The sequence below is a fragment of the Vipera berus genome (genome assembly GCF_964194415.1).
Source record: "Vipera berus genome assembly, chromosome: 1".
NCBI classification, from domain to species: domain Eukaryota; kingdom Metazoa; phylum Chordata; class Lepidosauria; order Squamata; family Viperidae; genus Vipera; species Vipera berus.
In genome coordinates, this window is record NC_138202.1 from 85,874,029 (window position 1) to 85,897,572 (window position 23,544).

At 37.2% G+C, this 23,544-nt stretch overlaps 1 protein-coding gene across 1 annotated transcript in view; it reads left to right on the forward strand.

Annotated features, from left to right (window-relative positions):
- Positions 1 to 23,544, forward strand: part of LOC308674513 (uncharacterized protein) — a 55,641-nt gene that overhangs the window by 5,615 nt on the left and 26,482 nt on the right. Inside the window, exons 2-15 of the mRNA XM_081339049.1 lie at positions 32 to 89; positions 467 to 610; positions 2,331 to 2,477; positions 4,342 to 4,452; positions 6,951 to 7,118; positions 7,292 to 7,477; positions 7,820 to 7,942; positions 8,481 to 8,594; positions 10,154 to 10,475; positions 11,380 to 11,489; positions 11,826 to 11,943; positions 12,938 to 13,029; positions 14,790 to 14,940; positions 23,373 to 23,482. Coding sequence (XP_081195175.1) covers positions 45 to 89; positions 467 to 610; positions 2,331 to 2,477; positions 4,342 to 4,452; positions 6,951 to 7,118; positions 7,292 to 7,477; positions 7,820 to 7,942; positions 8,481 to 8,594; positions 10,154 to 10,475; positions 11,380 to 11,489; positions 11,826 to 11,943; positions 12,938 to 13,029; positions 14,790 to 14,940; positions 23,373 to 23,482 — 1,941 coding nt within the window. The 5' untranslated portion in view covers positions 32 to 44. The remainder of the gene's footprint in view (positions 1 to 31; positions 90 to 466; positions 611 to 2,330; positions 2,478 to 4,341; positions 4,453 to 6,950; positions 7,119 to 7,291; positions 7,478 to 7,819; positions 7,943 to 8,480; positions 8,595 to 10,153; positions 10,476 to 11,379; positions 11,490 to 11,825; positions 11,944 to 12,937; positions 13,030 to 14,789; positions 14,941 to 23,372; positions 23,483 to 23,544) is intronic.

Here is a 23,544-nt window from a genome sequence, read left to right on the forward strand (position 1 = left end):
CTTAAATAAACCAATACTATTGCTTTTGTAGCCATCTTAAAATTATGTGGAGATGGGGCAGTGGAGATGATTCAGTCCCTAAATCTGAAGTAAGTATTTATTTAAAATCCTATGTACTTAAAATCTATTTGACTTTATTAACTCAAAGTTTCTATATCTCAAATGTCTGATGTATGGGAGATTTCCGAGTCCTCCATGTGAATGAAATGTAAAATAGATAAAGCAGTGGTGACCGTGTGTTTTTAGTTTTAGTTTATTTTATCACTATTATGGATAAGAAATTTCAATTATAGCATTCATTGTAACACCTATCTTTAAGAATTCATGGAATTCTTATATTTCTGTATTTAAATCCTGTTTTGGGTTTGTTTTGAATAATGACAAAGTGGGATAGAAATGGTATAAATAATGTATTACAGTCATAAGTACAAGTTTGATACTGCAAAACTATTTTCTTTGTCACTAGGTTCATGGGCCTTCTCAAGTAGCAAGCATGTCTTTGGCAGATTTGACTGAACAGCTGGCTCAAACTAAACAATTGGTAGCACAACTCAAAGAACTTGTCAAAGAAAAAGATGATGACTTAAACAAGAAAGATAAACAATTAAAGGTATTGTTTATGTATGGGGAGAGCTTCCAGTTGTTTTTGAGGCAAACTGCTTTTTCTGAAATACGGTCTAAAGTATTTTAGATTGGTATTTGAAATTGTGATTATTTAATTTAATTTAATTTAATAATATTTCTATACCGCCCTTCTCCCTGAGGACTCAGGGCGGTTCACAGGGCAAAAGTGAAATACAAAATACAAACATTAAAAAGAGATTAAATGATTGCCCAAGTTAAAACAATTATAACTAGGTGCAGCTTCCTTCTAATCTATTTTAGGTTTGCATAAGCTGCCACATTTGGTTGTCACTCAAAATTCACAATTTCTTATTTATGAACAGATGCTGTCGATGTGGTTAAAATTAGTAGTAGTTTTAACCATTCAGTCGTATCTGACTCTTGGTGACTATAGGCAAGTGCTCTCCATGCTGCTACCATCAAGGACAGCTTTTATAGTTGTGAGATGTTAATTTGTATATCAGCCTTGGTGGCATCAAGACAGTGAGTTCTTTGCTTGCTCCTTCCTCTCATTCCACTAGCCATTCCTAGCATCATTGACTTCTCCAATGAATTTGCACACATGACATGGCCAAAGTAAATCAGACGTAATCTTGTAATTTTGGCTTCTAGTGATGTTTTTGGTTTTATATGATTCAGCACCTCACTGTTATGACTCAGGGCCAGCCGGTGGGTCCGGCAGCCGGTTCAGATGTATCGGATGACTCAGATGAGGGGGAGGAGGAGGGTGTGGAAGATGAACCGGCTGATGATGGCTTGGAGGCTTCGCAGAGCCCTCAGCCGGGGCCCTCTTCTCAGCTGCGTGAGCCCGATAGTGCGGAGGATGATGACCCACAGCTGGCCCTGTTCAAGGACGCCCGACGCAGGAGGCAGTCGAGCAGGAACAAACAAAGAAAGGCTGTGGGACTCCTCGGGAGGAGGCACAGGGAGACCACGCCCTGAACTCTAAATAAAAGGAGTGTTTGGGGAGGGGCTGGTTGCTGAAAGCAACCCTTCCGCTTGAGGATTCAAGTTCCTGTGTTTCTTGTTCTGTTGTTTTGCTTGTGAATTAAACTTGGCAGACGCTTTGCAACCTCAGACGCTCTCCAGTCTCTACTGCTTGAACAGGGGTTTGCCTTATTACAAGGCCGGTAGTTGGCTGGTTCAGAACACTCACTGTTGGTTGTTCTGGCTGTTCATAGTATACAAAAATAATTTACGCCAGCACCATAGTTCAAAGGTGTCAATTCTTCTTCGATCAGCCATTCTTAGTGTCCAGCTCACGCCCATACATCATTATAAGGAAGACTATTGCTCTAAAAAAGCCTGACTTTTGTATTTATATCAGTATCTCTGCTTTTCCAGATCTTATTCATATTAAGCAATGCCTAAGGTTATCCTCCGTTTGATTTCTGGTATAGAATTGTGATTGTGAACTATTTTTGATCCAAGGAAGAAAAATTCTTGAACTAATTCAATTCACTCTTCGTTGATTTTAAACATCTTGTGTCCCTCTGCAGTTGTTGTCATTATCTTTGTTTTGCTATGGTTAAAATTATCCTCTCTAAATAGGTAGCTATAGTATATGATTTCACCTGTCCTGAAAGTTATTTCAAAGGAATGTATACTTTTATATTTCATCTATTTAGATATTGATATGCATGGTTGTAATTAAAATTATGTCTGCAAATTGTATTTTGTTTTAAAATAATGTATATACTCTACAGGAAGAAAAAGAAGCTTCTGACACCAAGATCTCCAAATTAAAACTTCAGAACAAAGCCAAAGTAGCATCATTAACTTCACAATTAGAAGAACTTAAGAAGCAAATACCAGGAAATGCAGTACAAGATGGAAAATCTGGTCAAAAGAGAGTGAGTTCTATCCTTAAAAATAATATAGATTACAAGGCAGCTTTCCCTAACAAGTTCTTCTACAGTTGGTGTATTAATCTTGTCCAGCGTGGTTATTAGGAGAAAAGGCCTGTGGAGACTCAGTGGGGGGAGGGAAGGCCTAAGGGGACCCGATGGGGAAAGGAAAAGACCAGCAGGTAGCCAAAGGGAGGGAAACGCAGCATGGGGTGTCTTGGGGTGAGGGAGGCCTTGGAATGCCCAGGCAGGTGGGCTTCGGCCTGTGCTAGACCTCTTTGCCTCACCCATCCCTGGTGCACCTCGTGCTCTGTTTAACAACTGATGGATTTGTTTAACAGGGAGAGCAAGGGGGTGGGGGTTCGTTCAGTTAGGCCCTCTCATTTAATGGCTGTCATGACATATGATTGGGTATGTGTAGTTTAACGAAGAGAAGGGTGAGGGGTGACATGATAGCAGTGTTCCAATATCTCAGGGGCTGCCACAAAGAAGAGGGAGCCAAGCTATTCTCCAAAGCACCCGAAGGCAGGACAAGAAGCAACGGATGGAAACTAGTCAAGGAGAGAAGCAACCTAGAACTAAGGAGAAACTTCCTGACAGTTAGAACAATTAACCAGTGGAACAACCTGCCTCCAGAAGTGGTGAATGCTCCAACACTGGAAGCTTTTAAGAAGAGACTGGACAGCCATTTGTATGAAATGGTATAGGGTTTCCGCCTGAGCAGGGGGTTGGACTAGATGACCTCCAAGGTCCCTTCCAACTACTACTACTACTTATATTATTATTATTATTATTATTATTATTATTATTATTATTATTATTATTATTATTATTATTATTATTATTATTATTACAGTCGTATATCCAGGACTACCTGTAGTTAACTGCAACTGAAAGGATAGATTGCTTGTTGAATTGCACGGTGGCAACTTTGTGATTGAAAACTGATCAGGGTTAATTTTATATCTGATTTTCCAGGTGTATTTAGGTGTATGTATACTTCGAATCAGTGCAACACAATTCTAGAAATGTGTTTTAAAAATAAGTGCCACCCTGTTTGTGTGTTCTCCTTTTAAATGAGCTATTTGTAAATCTTACTAAGTTTCGTTTGACATGTGAATATAATATTTTTTTTGCACCCACCCTCAACTCTCTTACTTCATTGCAACCAGGAGAACAGCGGATGCATTCCAAAACATAGCTACTGAAGTAAGTCTGAAACTAGCACCACTTGCAACTGGCGTTAGTTTCAAATCTAATTCAGTAGCTATGTTTTAGAATTAGTTTGTTAGAAATCATTCTGCAGTGGTAAAGGCCCTGTAATAAGATGGCAGCGTTTAAGGAATCTGGAGTGTGCCTATCTTGTCCAAATCTTTAAAATTCAAGAAAATTTTAAATAAATCTTCCATTTCTTTCTATCTCAAAATACGAGGAGGGATAGAACATTTTATATTTGAATTAGGAGGTTTTATGCTATTACCTTATTCTGCTGCACCAAAAAGAGTCAGAAATCAATGCTTTTTCTTTTCCCTTCTGCCCTTCCCTTTTCCATCTCTTATTTTCCTATTATTTTGTTTCGCATTTTTGTATTTTATATGATACTTTGATAAACTAATAAAATTCTGTTTTAGGGCACAAACAAAAGTATCCTATTTTGAATACTTTTTATTCACACCTCAAATTCTGCTCTGCATTTAAAAAAAATGCCCTAGCCAGGTTAAAATTTAAAAAAGAACTCTGAAGCATGTTTTATTATTTTTTAATTGAAAAAAGTATTTCTGCTATAGTACTGCCTGCCAGGAATGTGACTATTCTAAACCTTTTATTTTTTGTTTTATTTGAAGATAACTTTTTAAATGTATGTTTTCAGAGTGATCAAGATAGTGCTGCTGCAAGTCGTGGAAAAATATTGGTGCTCAGGAAGAAGGTGGAAGAACTAGAAACACTGAATGCCCAAAAAAATGAACAACTCCAACAAAAGGTAAATTTGTACGAGTTTATTTCTTTATCTTGAGTGTTGGTGCTACTATGTAAAGGATGTATTTTCTGAAATTTGTCTAAAGTTGCTGATCGTAGAGCTGAAACATTCTTGTTTTTTATTGATGAAAAAAGAATGTTACTATAATTTCTCTGTATTTTGACCTAGGTCTCTTGCAACCTATAAAGCAGAAAAAGTTTGCTTTACATCAGAGATCCCCAACCTTTTGGGCACCAGTTCTGGAGGGTGCGTGGTTTTGTGTTCTGCCTGCATCCGACAGATGGGGCTTTGCTTGTTTGTGCAGACCAGTTGCTGGCATGCCGCGGCCCGGTACCGGTCCATGGACCAGGGGTTGGGGACCCGTGCTTTACATTATATATTTCAGGGGACTGGAAGCTAAAACATATAAGGAACGGTTGTTGGAATTGGGTATGTCTAGTCTAATGAAGAGAAGGACGAGGGATGACATGATAGCAGTGTTCCAGTATCTCAGGGGCTGCCACAAAGATGAGGGAGTCAAGCTATTCTCCAAAGCGCCTGAAAGCAGGACAAGAAGCAACGGATGGAAACTATTCAAGGAGGGAAGCAATCTAGAACTAAGGAGAAACTTCCTGACAGTTAGAACAATTAACCAGTGGAACAACCTGCCTCCAGAAGTGGTGAATGCTCCAACACTGGAAGATTTTAAGAAGAGACTAGACAGCCATTTGTCTGAAATGGGGTATAGGGTTTCCTGCCTGAGCAGGGGGTTGGACTGGATGACCTCCAAGGTCCCTTCCAACTTTATTATTATTATAAGTAAATCCCATTCCATCGGAATAATAATGTATAGGATTGAAATATTAAAATATTAGACACTTAGTTATTGTGAAGCAGAATTCTATTTTTAAATTAAATACTTTAATTGGTTATAGAATATCCTTTTCTACTCTGTTGCCTGAAATGCTATAGTATTGTAAAACCTTTATTTCAGTGACTGCCATTTTGCAGTGTTTGGATGTCACAGACAAAATTTCTGAGTATATCCTGAAGTAATGGACAAATCTGTTACATTCAAAGCTATCTGCATGTGGCAGTTAAATTGATCTTAGTTTTAGGATAACCACAGCAATGTGTCATTTGCATAGTGAAGTCATTACTCATCTGATGTAAATTACACCATTTGTGTCAATTTACATCATTTGCATAATTGATAGAAGTGATATGCTAATAGAACAGACATTCAAAGCCAGATACTCTCCTAGGTAGTAATATTGAGAATGAAATACAGATAGCCCTATTTTAGCATCTAGAACTGGGACCAGGAGCTCTAGTATTAAGCAAAGTGGTCAGTAAGTGGGAATTCATGTGACTCTGCTTTCTTTTGTCCCACTCTCCTACCCTTTGGACTGCTCCTCCTGGCCATGGAGTAATTGACAAATTAGGAATTAATGTTTGTATTTACATTCATTGGAGAGGAAGGGATTACAGACACACAATGCGGACTACACATGAACAGGAATATGGTGGTATTGGCAGTCCTGAACTTGCTTGGGGATGGGAGGCACACGTGTGCTACACATGCAGCCAAATCTTGGAATTCCTTTCTCTCTAGTATCTCCATTCTGGGCTGTGGGGCAGGGAGAAAAAAAAGGGTCAGAAGAGATTTTCTATCGAGATTATTTGGGTTTTTTTCCCCTCCCTTCCCCTGCTTGTGTAAGACGTTTTTCTGTTCTGCAGAGGGTAGTGTTTGGACATGCCAACACTACACATTTCTTTCTATGTGTAATCTCAATTGTCTGCCTGCTTTTTTTTTGCAATCCATTCTTCTCCAGTCTTCTTTCTGGAAGTGGGGAACAAATAGACAGAGGATAGCAAACAGATATATTACTGACTATAATGGCGATCATGTCAGTGAGGGATGCTACAAAACTAATAAATGTGGCTATTGTTCGTACAGTTGTTTTTCAGTACTGTTGTAACTTCAAATGATTGCTGCAAGACAGGCAGTAAGCAAGGTCTACCTGTAAGACAAATAAATGGTATCTTCTTAGTAAGAATCAGATACCTTACACAAGTGCCTTTTTTATACGTATGTAGGTCAACCCAACGTTTGGGTGGGGAAAAAAGAGGTTTAATGAGAGAAAATAATAGAATGTAATTTTAGTATGATAGATATCTAATTAATTAAGTATTCTAGGCCGTATTTTTAGGGCAAAACAAACCCTCATAGGATGGCTTACAGTAATGAAATCATTATACCAAAATATGTTAATAAAATCCTGAGATATGTATAATTGAATTATTATAGGTCTGGCTGGAATCCAGGGCACACTTAATGGGAATAAGAATATCTATTGGACATGTTTAAAAGCTGGTGGGGTGGAGGCTGTGAAACTGGTGGCTATTCCTTTCATATCTGTTGATTACTATGAAAAGGCTTGCTTTTAAAGGATGAAAGGGTACAAAAAACTGTTGATGCTAATAAAATATTTCTGATGGAATAGTGGCTTTGCTTGCAGATTGCTGAATTGGATGCTGCACACCAACGGGGTGCTGAACTAGATGCCATGCTTGCCGAGAAGCAAAAGAAACTAGCCGAAAAAGAAGCCTACATAATTGATTTGCAGCTAGCCTGTGGATCAACTAATGATGCCAAAGAAATGCTAATACATAACAATGAATTAAAGGTATAACTAAACTGGGAACATGTATGTGTTGTTTTATTTCCCACCAAGTTGGACAGTTTGATTAACATTCTGAATTGACTGCACTGTTGCTTTCACAATAAACCTGAGAAATAGCTGGGAATACCAATCTCTTGTTTGTCTCGTTATATTTTTTCCCCCCATGAACTTCAAAGAAGCAGATTTCCACAAAAGAGGCTTCATTGCAGAGCATGCAAATTCTAGTTCAGAACCTTACCAGGAAAGTTGGGGACAGTGAAGAAAGATGTAGCCTCCTCCGAGAACAAATTGCAAATCTTAAAAGCTTTCAAAATAAAGAGAAGGAGCATTTTCAGGAAAGAGAAGCCATGTATACTCAAAATGTAAGTAGGTCTTCAGTACAAAATAATGTATTTGCCTTACGGTGAGATGGGGGGGGGGCGGCAAATAAATTTAATAATAAATTTACAAAATATACAATTTAAGATTTGCCTGACCGTGGCAATAAGAGTATGTAGATTTTACCCTTTTTCTTAGATATTATCAGGTGTAAAGTGGATGTGATTAATAAATTAGATGGGTGTTACTCAAGAGTTATTTAAGGATCTGTTTCAACCATGCTCCATTTCCACTGAAGTATTATGAATTAGTAAGAACTGAATGTTAATTTATATGATTATGTGTGACTCAGCTTGATGGAAATATTTGGTCTTGTTATTTTTTAGATCCGTATGTTTCAAAATATTATCCAGGAAAAGGAAAAAGAGTTGATGAGACTGGCCCAGAAACATGAACAAGAACTTTTTAAAGTGGCTGCAAAATCTGATGCTAGCGCTGATCTAGAACAGGTAGAGAAAATGTATTTTATTTAGCAGTATTGCGAATGGAATCCCAAGTTGATTTTTGGTATCCCTAATTGTTTGTTTGTTTTTGTGGTCACATTGCCAATTTAATTTTACAAACGGGTTACATCTGAAAAAAGGTTAAATTTATCTAAAGGTATACATGTTCTTAAATTGAGCTCACCTTGTGACTATAGCCCTGCAGGTTTTTTCAGGGTTAAAAAAAGGTTTGGTTGTGCTTTCTTCTGCTTTTTCCCCCCAATTTTGCAGTCTAGGCAAACTTGTATAGTATTTAAAAGACAGCCTAGTAGAAATAATTATATTCAATTATTTCTGACTTCAATAGTTACTGGTTCTAGATTACTTTGCATAGATATTGAGCACTTGTCTGATTCCTGTGATGTCCTACAAATATGAGATTTTATTCCTGTAGAATAAGTGGCAATACAAGAAAACACTTCAGGATGGTGAGTGTTATCATTTCCAGAATGAAGTTGCTATTTTCCATTACTTAGCAATGAATATATGTATGTTTTTGTAATAGTTACTGAAAGCCTTAAAGCAGAAGCTACATGAAAAGGAAGAAGTCATGCTTGGAAGGACACAGGTGATAGTCATGTTGCAACAAGAACTGGATGGCAAGGACCAACAACTGAAAGTAAGAAGTAGATTACATAGTTAAAACTGTTGTTGTGGGATAAGTTGTGTTATATATATATGTGTGTGTGTGTGTGTAAATGTAAAGTAAAGGTAAAGTAAGAAGTAGATTACATAGTTAAAACTTGTGGGATAAGTTGATACACACACACACACAGATACATACATACATACATACATACATACATACATACATACATCTTATCCCACAACAACAGTTTTATTTATATATGTATGTATGTATGTAAAGGAGTCCCTGAAGATTTTATTCCACTGGTCGTTGCCTACTATAGGGGGCAGTGCTCATCAAGGTCATTGAGCCAGCGCTGTCTGAAGAAGACATTTCTGTAGCCGCGTGGCCAGCATGATGTCACAGAACGCTGTTACCTTCCCACTGCACCTGTTTGTCTACTCACATTTGCATGCTTTCAAACTGCTTTGTTGGCAGGAGCTGGGATGAGGATGAGAGCTCACCCTGTTGGGTGGTGCTCGGGTCTCAAACCTGGGCTGTCAGCTTTCCAACCAACAAGCCCCGAGTCTTAACCGCTGAGTCACCGCACTGCCCATTATAAAAAAAATATAGCAGTTGTAAATTAGAATGCAGTTTGTTGCATTGATTAATCACATGTATTTTGTATTCTTATGTTGTACTTTTTATCCACAGTGGGTAAATGTTGAGGTAGTGCTAAAAGAAAAGGAAAACTCACTTGATTTTGATTAAAAAAATGATTAAACCATGACAAGAATAACAAGCAGATAGTGATAGTCAGAACCTGAAGAGCTTCTACGGGAACCTTAACTTATGAGTTTTTAAATAATTTCCTTTTTTGAACAGCGGTAGTTAACATTCTTACATTGCTAGTTTATGGGTGCAGATCATAAAATGAACTGAACAGTGATGAAAAATATGCAAATGGGGAGCATTTTAGATAATGTTTGTTTTAACTGTTTCTTAAACTTCTGATTATTTTTTTTGCTATAATTTGGACACTTATCTCTTCCCATATACTGCTGCTTTAGTAAAACAGAGGTTTACTTTGGTGAGGAAGGAATCTTACCACAGTGCTTACCGTATTGTTCAAAATGACATAGCGTGTTCTTCATCCTGATATTTGCAAACTTTATGCAAAACAGTAACAATACATCAAAAAGAAGCAACAATACCCATTTGTAATTTTGTGTATCTTACATGTGTTTTGCATATGCTGCTCATTGAGTCTTTCACCTTCCCCTGCAATATTGCAGAAAAGTATTTTTATTTATTCCAATTTGTTTTAGCCACCCATCTTTCAAAGTTAATTGAGCACTGTGCTTATAACCTTTTAAAATACAAGGGAGAAATAGATTTCTTTCTCAGGAGCTCAGCATTTCTTATCTTCTACCCGTGAGAATCCTCAACGGAATGAAAGATCTTCCATGGGTTTGGGGAACTCTTTTTTTTCCCCTTTCACAGAGGGTGAGGCAGGACACATCTCTCTGTGCTTGCACATGTTAAGGGAACCATTGTGCATATAATTAAAGAAGCTTGCAGTTTTATTGTCTGAACTTCTTTTAATTCAGGAAATGAAGGAACAACTGAACCGCCTTGAGTCAGAGAAAGACAATCTTCAGTCCAAACTAGATGCAGAAAAGCACATAATGAGAGCCCAGCTGAGAGATATGATGGAGAAGCATGAGAATGAAGTGAGGAAAACCAGAGAGAAGTATAATGTTGATCTTCAGGAGATACAAGAAACACATGAAACAGAGCTTCAGGAAAAAGATCAAACACTGCTTCAGCTACAGAAAAAAATGGATGAATTAATTTCCAGACATGAAAGTAATTTGGATCAAGCCGTTGATTTGGATGCTATTATTAAGCAAAAGTTGGAACATTTAGAAGGTAACATAATGGAAAACAACCCTTAAAACCTCTTGCTTACTACACTGAATAGTTGATCCCGCTTTTTATTAGCATTACAGTTATCTTTTGAGGATGAAAAATTGTGCTGTGAGCCACCGTTGTGGACACTTTTTACACAGGTTTTTCAGTGCAGTAGCACTAAAGATAAAGTGCAGCTATTTCTTCTCCATCCTGTGTAGAGTAGATGGTTTAGATCTCTTCAAACAAATCTTTCAGTTTCTGAATTTCCTAATGGGCATGATAGTGGAGCAATGATCCCTTTAATGATTAATGTGTTACCTTTAATAGAGAATTAATATTTTACTGTTTATTTTATAAAGTAGACTTTTTTTCCATAATCCAAAGTTTACTGACAAATTTAATAGTGTGATCTTGGGGGAGACCTCTTGGGTCTACCAAAGCGGAGTTTTGGCAGTGCATATAGCTTATGGTGGAATGTAGTCTGAATTTCCAGGAGGAAGGAGCAGAGAGTCAGTGGAGCTTGGAAAGTTTGTTTAGCACAGGGGTAGGCAACCTTGGCTCTTTTATGACTCGTGGACTTCAACTCACAGAATTCCTGAGCCAGCTGGCTCAGGAATTCTGGGAATTGAAGTCCACGAGTCATAAAAGAGCCAAGGTTGCCTACCCCTGGTTTAGCAGGAAGAGGTTTAAATGGCTCCTCCCTAGCTGTCCCCAGAGTATGTTCGTAGTTATGTGAATAGTTTAATATGGCAAGATTTTGTTCCTAAGTAACAATAAAAAACTAGTATTTCACATTTGGGCAAGTCTTAAAAAATTCTCTCCTAAGCACATGTCACTCCTATGCAAACAGACCAAGTAATATGTTATATTAATAGTGTTGCTGTAATTCTGAATAATGATAGAGTTGCCTGTTTGTTTTAAGTACAAGTAAAGCTGAAAACAGAAGAGGCTAGCAAATCAGAAGCTAAATTCCTTAAGATGAAAGCATGGTCCAAATCCAGAATCAGACAACTTGAAGATGAACTTAAAAATGTATGTTGAATGTTTATATATAATTTAATTTTACTTGCCTGCTTTAGTGATGTAGATGCCAAAGTTCTATTTAAATGATAATACCGTATATAAAGTGTTTTTTTTGATTAAAAGTTGCTTCTTCAAAAAATACTATAGTTGAAAAGTTGAGTAGTAAAAATAATAATTTAACTATGGAACTGATAGTATAATTTTGCTGCAACTTAAGGGAACCGTTTATATTATGAGATCTCCAAAATTACATAAATGTATCAGAGATGTTACCAGATTTAGCCTCAATTTCTTTTCTTTTTTTACATATATTCTTAATTGCCAGAAATTGATATTTTATTCTAGGTTACACCAATGAATAGCAGCATAACTGCCTTACAAGATCAGATTTCTGAATTAAAGAATGAAAAAGAAGAGCTGCAGTCAACACTGCACAAATATTTGGAACATAAAACTCAAAATGGTAAATAATGATAAACTGTTACTGTCATTTTGAAAGATATCTACGTTAAAATGATGTAAGAAAAGAATGGTTATAGTCTCCGTTTAATTGTTCATTTTTCTATTTATGAATTGCAAAGTATAATGAGTAAAATTTGTAGATAAAATAGACGCAGAAATCTTTATTGCAACAACAAAGATAACCACCTTTTTCTGAGTCCTACATTTCCACATTTGATCCTGCCTTTAAGCTCAAAAAAGCACTTGAGCTTTTGCATATGATTTGCCTTAGTGAGTAGTTTGCCTGGAATGCAAATAAATAACATAAATATATATCATGCTATGGCATCTGACAAAAGTTACCTGAGGGAGAATATCATTATATTACAAATTCCTATTTTGCCCTTAGCAAATAATTTAAAATCAGCAATAAACCTAATTAAAAAGAAAACAATAGAGGTTTTTTTTTAAATAGCCAGGGCAGTTAATCATTGATTGTGTGCTTAACTTATTCTCCCTCATTCTTACATTAGCTATAGTTGGTCCTGATGCTCATTTGTTGCAAGAAGGGATATATAGGATCTATCAAAATACTCTCTGTTTTTCTTTGCGGTCTCACGAGTAGAGAGATACGGATGATATTTTAGCTTGTGCTTCCATGTTTCTGTACTTATAGTTTGAACTTAGACCTGTGCATAATGTCTTAGATTCAAAAAGTGTTCAGCTTGAAAACACCTATTTCAAGATGCATTGTCCTTACTAATAGTGTTCTGAAGCTGTACCAACTATTCCGGAAATAATTTGAGCTTGAAATAACACTTCCAGAATGGTTATAACAACATTGACCCATTCTCAAAGATATTGGAATAGTTCTTTTTGACTCAAAGGGAGATTTTTTTTTAAGCTCAAAAAGTTTTTAATGTAAATGTCTTCTTATACACCGAAAATTTGAACTTAACATTTTCTTGCCTTGACGTATTACAAGAATAGAATAATGTAAAAAATTTCCATTACAGAAGCACTTTTGGCTAAACTGGAAGTCTATGAAGAACAGCAGCGAAAACTTCAGGCAGATCTTGAACAAGTTACAAAGAGGGCAGCTTCACAGGTCTACCTTGTTGGGAATATCTTTAACATTAGTATTAATTATTAATATATTGAATGTCTTTATGTAGTTAAATAACAATGAAGAAATTGAAAGCAGTTTAAATTTGCTATAATGGGAATATTTGTGATAAATTGTGAATCACTATGCTGCCTGTAGACATAATATTCTATACTAGGGGTAGGCAACCTTGGCTCTTTTATGACTCGTGGACTTCAACTGGCTGGCTCATGAATTCTGGGAGTTGAAGTCCACGAGTCATAAAAGAGCCAAGGTTGCCTACCCCGTTCTATACCATTCTGCAAATATTTGAACCCTTTGAAAAAAGGGTTCTCAAAAAGTGGCTTCATGACACTTGTTTTCAAAAAATGGTTTTGTTTGTTTTTTAAATCTTTCTTGATCGTTTATCTGGTTTGCTTTTGGTTTTTCCTCTGGCTGAACAAGCTTGTTTCCAAGATCTGCCAGTTCCCTAAAGAAAGGAGTTTTGTATTAAAACAGCAAAGCTTTAAAAATAGGAAACCAAACAAAGACACAAAAAGGATACAAAAGACCTCTTTATCCAGGGATGAGGAGAACAAATTTACAGTAATATGTTTCAGGATAACATATTATCTTCTTCTTAAATTTATTTATTTTATTTATTTATTTATTTGCATTTATATACCGCCCTATTCCCTGAGGACTCAGGGCGGTTTACAGGGAATTAAAAATCCACCATACAAAAGTTAAAAAACCAATTAAAAGATATTAAATTACCCTGTATACATTAAAACCCGAATTAAAAATTTCTCCTCAGCCTGGGCCTGAGAGCTCAAAGAGCCAGGTCTTCAGGCCCCGGCGGAATGATCGGAGGTCGGGGGCAGTCCTCAGCTCCACCGGCAGCTGGTTCCAGAGGGCAGGCGCTCCCACAGAGAAGGCCCTATCCCTGGGTGTCACCCGCCGGCAATCTCTCACCGGCGGCACCCTGAGCAGACCCTCCCTGTGGGAGCGCACTGGGCGAAGGGCGTTTGATGCCGGCAGCAGGTGTTCCCTCAAATAGCCCGGACCCAGGCCATGTAGGGCTTTATAGGTAATAACCAGCACCTTGAATTGGGTATACTTTGGTTTGCTAGTGCTCTAAATATAAGTGAGATATGTATTACTGTATATGGAATATTATGCAACTTCCTAAGGATTTTGTTGAACTGTAAAAAAGCATATCCATAGAGTTCTAGGGTCAGGATTAGTTGTCCTATAATGAAAAGTTACTTTTGGGGGACTTTAGAAAAAGTGAAAGCATTATAAATGTTTATACAGAAAGCATTATAAATGTTTATACAGTTATGCGTGTGTAGAGAAACTGGATTGGCAGTAAAACAGATTCCTGCATCACAAAACTAGAATTCAGAAGTACTGAATGAAACTAAACGATAGGAGATTCAGAGTAGTTAAAAAGAACTTTACTCCATATTTGTCCAATAAAATAATCAACCATGGCACTAAAAAGACACATTTGTATAGAATATGGATAATAATGGTTGCTAATTATTTCAATAATACATTATTGTGATGTCTCAAGCAGTATGTTTCCCAGTGCCACAAAGCTAGAAAAGGTCCTTCTTGCACTGAGGTTCTGCTTCTGTACTGAACATTGGCTTCTAAGTCAGCGTTAGAACAAAATAAGTTTTAATCCGATCCACAAGTTACTGTTTGCCCAGTTATTCTGTTTATTGGTTTTATTGAACTGATTAATTATTCTCATGTCCTAACTTAACTTGGTTCAGGCTAGTGAATCAGGCAGTGTGGATGAATTACAGAGTCCGCTTTTGGAATGGCAAGAAGCTGTATCTGAATCTGAGGATCTGCACCATGAAATCAGAGAGGAGAAATCTGCTATGGCTCTAAGAATGGCACAGATTGAGGAGGAGAGAGAAGGTGAGTTATATTGCTTGAAATGTTACTACATCACTTGGATGGATTGTCAAATATTGAAAGCTCAGTGGCAGTTTTTAGTCAATGTACAGTATGTGTAAATGTATAAAAATATATGCATGCGTATATGTTTGATTTACTGTAGCAATCTAGTGAAAATCATTTAGTGAGACATTTTAGCAGCATCTATCTTCCTTTGCCTAGTTTATCTTGCAACCTGATTTAAAGAGTTACAATTACCTGTAATTACTACATATACTGTAGCATGTGGAACAGAACTATTTGATAAACCTGCATCAATATAAGAATGCTAAATACCATACAAATTGAAAAGATTTAAATGCAAAGAATTTTTGTACTGTCTTTTTGGGACAGCTGAACTCATAAGACGTCCTTGGCATTGTGCAGATAAAGTACAGTAGTGGCCAAAATATGTGGAAACCTTTTGGGAAAAGTGTATGGTAGAAATGCCACCTTTGATTAAGTTTTCACCAATTTTTCTTCTAATTTCTTTGTAACGGTAGCCTTGTTCACTTAATAATACTGTTTTACACCACTTTCTGGGCAATCAGTCAACTTTTTGCACCATTACTTTAATTTTATTACGTTTTACAAGCTCACTAAATGAAAGAACACAAAAAACCCCAACCAACTTGATAGCAATCACATAACACACTGACAAATGTCCTCCTCTCAGCTTCAATACATGACATCAATAACTGAATCCTACAGTGATCCAATTGGCTCATTGCCAAAACAAGATGACACCTGATTGGCTCTCTAAACATTCATGCTCATTGGTTACAATCAGGTGAAGGAAAGCTACCTGATATCAATCTGAGCAGATTGTGCTTCCTTTTTCTGGTTATTTGGCTATAATATAATATATAATATATATAGCAGTGGGCTAATGCCTCCTTAAGTAACACCAGCTGCCTGCAATTAGTGCAGGTTCACATCCCACCAGGCTCAAGGTTGACTCAGCCTTCCATCCTTCCGAGGTAGGTAAAATGAGGACCCAGATTGTTGGGGGCAATTAAGCTGACTTTGTAATAATGCCGCTTAGGGGGTGTGTGAAAGCCCTAATAAGCAGGCATATACATAGAATGAAGGCTATTGCTAAGCTTGTAAGCCGCCCTGAGTCTTCGGAGAAGGGCGGGATATAAATGGAATTAAAATAAATAAATAAATAAATAAATAACATTTCATAGAATACAGTACAGATAATTAAACAAACTTTGTTGCATGACATTCTTGATTATATTTCCATCGATATATAATTTTATGGTACTACTCCAAAAAGTAAGTGGTGTTGTTAGCCATCAAACCTCAAAAATACACTTTTCCCAAAAGGTTTCCACAATTTTGACCACTACTCTATAATAAACACTAAAATAACAATAGTTTTAATCTAATACTATGTTCTGTTTTATTCTTGTGATGCTAGGAACACAAAAAGGATTTTTCTTTAAATTTTCTTTCTTTAATGTGCTTTGTACTTTCTGCACACATTGATTAAACATTTGAATTATTTAAGGTACCTTTGAAGGCTTTATGTAGGCAGCTGATTTATCACTCAAAGGTGCTCAGAATTTACAGAATTTAATTTTGTTGGAATATTGCTTTGTTTGCATATATTAAAATTATTTTAGGCCACACTGAACAAACATTGGTATTGTAACAGAGATGTCCATCAACATTTGTATTTTTTTCCTAAAATCTCCCATTATTTAAATATGTTAATTCAGCAAGTTAACTCGTTTTACATGAGTTGATCAATATGGCATGTTACTTTGCTGTAGGTTAGTTTTTTAAAAAATGGATTAATATTTAAAGTGACTCCACAGTACTAATATAAACAAAAATGGTTGTTACCACATGTTGAACACCCTTTCTTAACTATTGACAGACCTGTGGAATACTTCAGTTTCAATTCCGAAAAAGTGCTTCAGTATGCCCAGAGGGGCAGATATAACATTTGTCTGCTTCTCTTTAAAGTCTGTGAAGGGCAACCAGGAACCACCAGGAAATGACACAGCTACTATAAAGGGTAACAGACGAGTACAATGTTTGTTTGACTGCTCGCTGTAAATATCTCTAGACTCAAACCTGAAGGGTTGTACAGCCCTAAATCCCATTCGTTGTGTACTTGCTTTCTTTCCCATTAAATAGAACTGAAGTCTTGGCATTCTGTCAATAGGAGAAGGAAATAGATAAAAAATAAACCCTCAAATGGATACGGTGTTTTTATAGGGTGGCAAATTACATGCCATGCATTCAGTGGTGCTAGCTAGCCTTCACAAATGTGCTTGTACGTTGGCCACATCAGTTTAAAGGCAGATGAGAGAGCACATTTTAAAGTTGTGTTTATATTGCATTAATATGACGAATTATTTATCTTCCTATGTGTTTGGCTGTTAAGTTAATTTTGCATTTTCTATTGGGTTAAGCATGACTTTTCTGTTTTGTTCCCCACCGTCATCCCCATGTGGTTAAACCTGATGAGCGCTTGGTGTCCCTTCCCCCTCCACTCCTAACCTCCACTGCGATTTGGTCAGCCACTGAGAACATAGTTTCCCATCAGTTTTGTGCATGCAGGATTCTGCCACCACAACAGCCTATCGCAGGGGTCGGCAACCTCGGCTCTTTTATGACTCGTGGACTTCAACTCCCAGAATTCCTGAGCCAGCATAGCTGGCTCAGGAATTCTGGGAGTTGAAGTCCACGAGTCATAAAAGAGCCGAGGTTGCCGAACCCTGGCCTATCGCATACTGCTGGTAGTTTTCCTCTGTAGTGCATTTTGGGGGAAATTTTCAGTAGTGTGCTATACCAGTTGTTTGTGGTGCTGTTTTTTTTTTTATTAGCATAAGTTACAAAAGCTGTTTTTTTTTTAACATGCTTTCTTTCCCTTTGCAATGCCTCTGCCTCATTTATGTTAACACAATCACCTCATTTTTGTACTAATAGCTGGCTCCATATTTATCTTGAGAAGCCACGATTTATAATAAATCATAGTTTAATATCAAAGAACGCCATTATGCTTTCTTTGCAGATTCTTCCCCCCCCTTTCCCCCCCCTTTTTTTTAACTTTTCTTTAAAATGAGTTACTGAATCGATTGCCATTTTGGGAAGAAGGAACCGAAACCTTTTTTTAAACCATATTCAAGTTTTTGAACTATTTTGAATCTCTAGCTTATTTTTGACTTTGTGCTGTAGCACTTAATTCTTATCTTATCCAATGTTTGTAACAGCATGCCACCATTAGATGTAAATTATGATATTCAATTTTTTATCTGTCACTCATCTAAATACATTTTTCATCTGAAAATTGGAAAGATGAAAATATTCATAAATTGGGAAAGTACATTGTTTCTAAGTACTACAATTTAGGTAATAATGCCACTCAACTTTTCTTTAGTTTCTGCTATTTGATTCTAATTATTCCAATTATTATATTAGATATGGCATGAAGTGTTTATTGGTACAAAATCACTGAAGTAAACAAATATTATGTTGTTATGAGATTGGATCCAAAGTTGCATATGGTAAGAGTATTATAAACTGGATGATTCTATAAACAGATGTAGGATTATTTTAGCTAATTCTCCATTTACATTCAAAAGCCTTTGTTTGGATTATTGAAAAACTTCCTACCAGAATCTGTGTAACTCAGTCTACTCCACCAGTGGGCAGCGATACTAATACATAACATCTGTTATTTGTTAGCTGGTGTTCCCTGTGGAAAGAACCAGCTGATGGAACCAGAGTAGTATATATCAGTGGATACAACCATAGCATTATGCACTAGCATGCTATTGAATTGATACTAATACATATTTGAGTGACATATCACTGATCATAACTGTAACTGTGAGAGGGATCTTGGAGTCCTAGTGGACAATCACTTAAATATGAGTCAGCAGTGCTCAAAAAAAAAGCTATTGCTAGGCTGCATTAACAGAGGGATAGAATCAAGATCATGTGAATGTTAATACCGCTTTATAATGCCTTGGTAAGGCCACACTTGGAATACGGCATCCAGTTTTGGTCACCACGATGTAAAAAAGATGTTGAGACTCTAGAAAGAGTACAGAGAAGAGCAACAAAGATGATTGGGGGACTGCAGGCTAAAACATATAGGGAACGGTTGCTGGAATTGGGTATGTCTAATTTAATGAAGAGAAGGACTAGGGGTGACATGATAGCAGTGTTCCAATATCTCAGGGGCTGCCACAAAGAAGAGTCAAGCTATTCTCCAAAGCGCCTGAAGGCAGGACAAGAAGCATTAAGTGGAAACTAAACAAGGAGAGAAGCAACCTAGAACTAAGGAGAAACTTCCTGACAGTTAGAACAATTAAGCAGTGGAACAACCTGCCTCCAGAAGCTGTGAATGCTCCAACACTGGAAGTTTTTAAGAAGAGACATGACAGCCATTTGTCTGAAATGGTATAGGGTTTCCTGCCTGAGCAGGGGGTTGGACTGGATGACCTCCAAGGTCCCTTCCAACTTTACTATTATGAAAGTATGAAACTATCATAAGATTTCACTTAACACTTGAAGAGGACGAAAATACTTCCATCTCTTTAGAATTATATATCTTGCTGCCTACTCCATAATCTGTACCATTTCAAGATAGTGGCCACAACCGTGTGATTTAAGCATCTGTTTACATGCATGGGGTTATCTAAAAAAGGGATAAAACTTTCATCATGTGGTTGTGCCCCGGGAGAGCCTGGGCTACAGGGAAAAAAGAGAAAACAGCACTATGTGAATTGAGTTACCTTTAAATTTCTGTGGCTACAGTGCCGAGTATTAAATATTACATTCTAATAAATTTATTATTATTTTTCCTGATATTTTTTGTGTTATTGGTGTGCCTGATTTTATCATAGAATTATAGACTGCTAGGGTTGGAAGAGACTTATATGGCGTGGTCCAAGCCAAGGGCAAGAATCCTTATATCATCCCAGAAAAAATGGCTTCCTTGCAAACCTCCAGCAATGAAAGACCCACATAATCTGTTCTGTTGCTTCACAATTTTCATGGTCGGGAAATTCTCCTTAGTTTGAGTTTGAATCTCTCTCTGGCATTTCCTAGGTACTCCAGGAGATCTCTTAAGATTATAATCAGTGATTCTGAGATCACATCTGCCACTCTTATTTAAGCACCCTAAGAAATAACCCATGCAATTCCACATACTTATTTCAAAGCAGCTAGGTATTTTCTTACCCAGCTCCTTACTTATTTTGATCTCTCCTCCCCACCCCCCAGGTATCTTCTTTTTCAGTTCATTCAGAACTTTAGGCTTCTTGAGCCCAACCTTACATATTTAGGTTGTTCCCTTATATTTATATATAGCTTTTAGCTTATCAGAGCACTCTTCATGCAACCATGCTAATTTCTTCCACTTCCATTTCCTCAACATAGCTAGAGCAGTGTCATTCACCTCCCCCCTTAATTTTTGCCCAGGTGCTTTAGGTGTGGGTTGGAATCATGAATTTCCATAGAGGTAATCATTTTAATGAGCCCTTTTGTTGGATTTTTTTGGAACAAATTATGTTCTTTAATAACTATATAGCACAGGTCCCCAACCCACTGGAATTGGGTTGCACAGCTGGAGATGAGTGGCAGGTGAGCAAGCAAAACCAAAACCATCCTCCCCCCCCCTCTGGTCCATGGAAAACTGGTCTTCCACAAGACCAGCCCCTGGGACCAAAAAGGTTGGTGACTGCTGCTATACAGGGATTCCTTGTTTAGCAACCACAATGGGTTCCAACAAAATAGATGGTACGATCGCTAAGCAAACCACGTAACAAAGAGAAGCACTGAAGATTGCAGATTGCTGCCTTCTACTGCCTCATTTAGATAAAGTTCTTTTGTGCAGTGATGCCAGTTCTACTCTCACTCCAGCATGCATTTTGGTCAGTTGCAGAAATTTGGGTGTATGTATGGACATCAATCGCAAAATTATTTTTTGACTACTGTTTATTACTGTTGCATTTGTGAAATGTCACCTAATGAGACAGTTGATAAATGAAGACTGTCTGTATTCTAATCATCAGAGTTCCATCTCATCAGGTTCAAAAAATCATAATGTCATATTTTTCTCATTCATACTAGGACTCTCCCTATTTGTTCCCATACTCTTCACTTTGGTTTATGAGCTCTTTAATGCTACATTTTTTAGGTTTGCCTGCTGCCTGTGCTGTTGTATTCCTGAGCATCCCTTCATTCTGACCTTTCTTGTTGTAAGATTTACTGCCTTTAAGCTTATGTTTTGATTATGGTTCTGGATACTGCTCTTCCTTCCCCTCCAGTTAAACTGAACTAAATAACTGACATTTGACCTCAACTACACATCTTCCTACTCTATTCTTCCCAGTTTTTTGTGAAGTGCAGACCATTTCCTGCTACAAACCCTTCTTTTAGGTAACATAAGACCGTAGTCCAGGAATCCAAAGCTTTCCCAGTGTCACCATCTTCTCATTTTTGTATAACGGGACCACAATCCGCAGTCCGCAGCCTGTTGGGTACACGCAAGTGGCTGGCGAGCATGCGGAACTTTATTTGCCCATGTGCAGGATTAGGTTGCATGCATGCAACATCCCCTCCCCCATGTCAGTGCTGCTGCTGCCGGTCGGTCCGTGGACCCGAAAAGGTTGGGGATTGTTGTGGTAGAACATTTCCAAAATTATTCTTTTCCTTTTCCTATTCTGTGAATTCTTTTGCCTTTTCCCCTAGTAGTTCTTCATAGTCTTTCTGTATTCTTTCCCATTTCTTTCTGTTAGTGACTTTAATGTCTAAAGTGTCCCATTACTTTCTATTAGTGTCAGTAGTTTTGATTACTTGAATCAGCCTCAGCCTAAATCTTCGCATCTGGAAGATAACACACTTCCTTTGGTACCATGTACAATCTCGTACAATCTCGTACATTCTCTCTCTCTCTCTCTCTCTCTCTCTCTCTCTCTCTCTCTCTCTCTCTCTCTCTCTCTCTCTCTCTCTCATATCTTGAATTTTGAAAATGCAGTATATAAACATCTTAAATAAAAATGCATCATCAGTGATGGACATGAATAATCAAAATGTACAGATGTTTGAGCAATTTGAGCAAATTAAACATGATGGATGAGACTGTTGGTTCTTTTATAAAATTATTCAGAAATAGATTACAAGGAGTAAACCTGACTTTGCTATTTAATTTAGTGGGCAGGTTGTGTGCTTAGGCAAGCTCTTGTGTGCTCCGTTTGTAGAAATGGAAAATATCAGGTTCATTTCCTTGGATTTTTTAAGATAGGTACCTGGTACCGCTTGCATCAACAGAATAGGGAAAGTATAGTTCCCTTTATTTCTTACAGCCACCAGTGCACTTTTAAAATATTTTCTGGAGAACAAGTGATTTCTCTTTAGCAAATTAGGATAGCCTTTGGAACTGCAGAGGTGAGGAGGGATAAAAAGTGCTGCCAAAGATAGGACTTCCTCTTTCATAGTGTTGGATTTTATCCATAAAATAATCTGTGAAGAAATGCAAAATCTTTTACTACAATTATAAAAAAAATCGCTGACTCTTGGGTTTCCAAACTTCACGAACTTTATGAAGTCTAAACTTGATTTTTTATCACATATATTTTTATTGTTAAAAATGATAACAGTTGTTCATTTTTTAAAAAACCGAGTGAGAGTCTGTAAAGAATGAGCAAAGTATGGAGCCAACTTTTATCTTAATTTCTTCTTGCTGATTTTTGCCTGCTTTATTATATTAAACTTTCAAATGTTTGTTCTTCGCTAATCACACAAAACGGATGGGAATGTGCTTAAAGAATTACTCTCTCACAAAAAAATGCATTTGTTTAAGTTACTGTATTTTGAAATTATTGTGTGTTATTGACAAATGATTCTATTACTTTAACACTCAATGTTATGGCTTAATGCCAGTTTGCAGTGTGTGGTACAGGCTTGTGACTTCCTCATATTATTTGAAACGAGCTCTTTTTGGTAGTAACTAAGCAAAGCTTGTTTAGTTTTATGAAATTGTACGCACAGATCAATAGTCTGTGATTATGCATTTGTCACACGCATAATCTGTATGGCAGACTTAATTTAAACTTAATTTGATTATGAAAGTGGCTGCCCTTTTTGTCAGTATTCATATACATTTTTTTGAAACCTAAAAATGATGCTCATGAGATCAGTGCCCTCTGCGGCTTCTTTGGGAATAATAAAAAGCAGATTATGTATTGGTGTTCTGCAGTGGGGGAAATCACAAGGAAATGAAGTTCTAGAGTGCATCTACCCTATAACTTCAAAAACTTCTCTCTGTGTGAAGTAATCCCCTTTGAATGTATATAGGTTTTTTTTTGGTCTGATAATGTGATTGCTTTCCTGTGGCACAAAACTGATTGAGGATGACTGGTTCTTTCCTGGCTGCTCTGATCCAGCCATAGTCTCAGGGCAACAGGAGCTGGAGGAGGAATTGGCCACAGGCCAGGGGATTGGCAGGATGCCACTGGAGAGAAAGAAGACTACTCAGTCCAGCAGGAAACTCCAGGTATGTTGACAATATATATTGGTATCCTAATAGGTATTAGATTTTTTTTCCCCGGATGCACT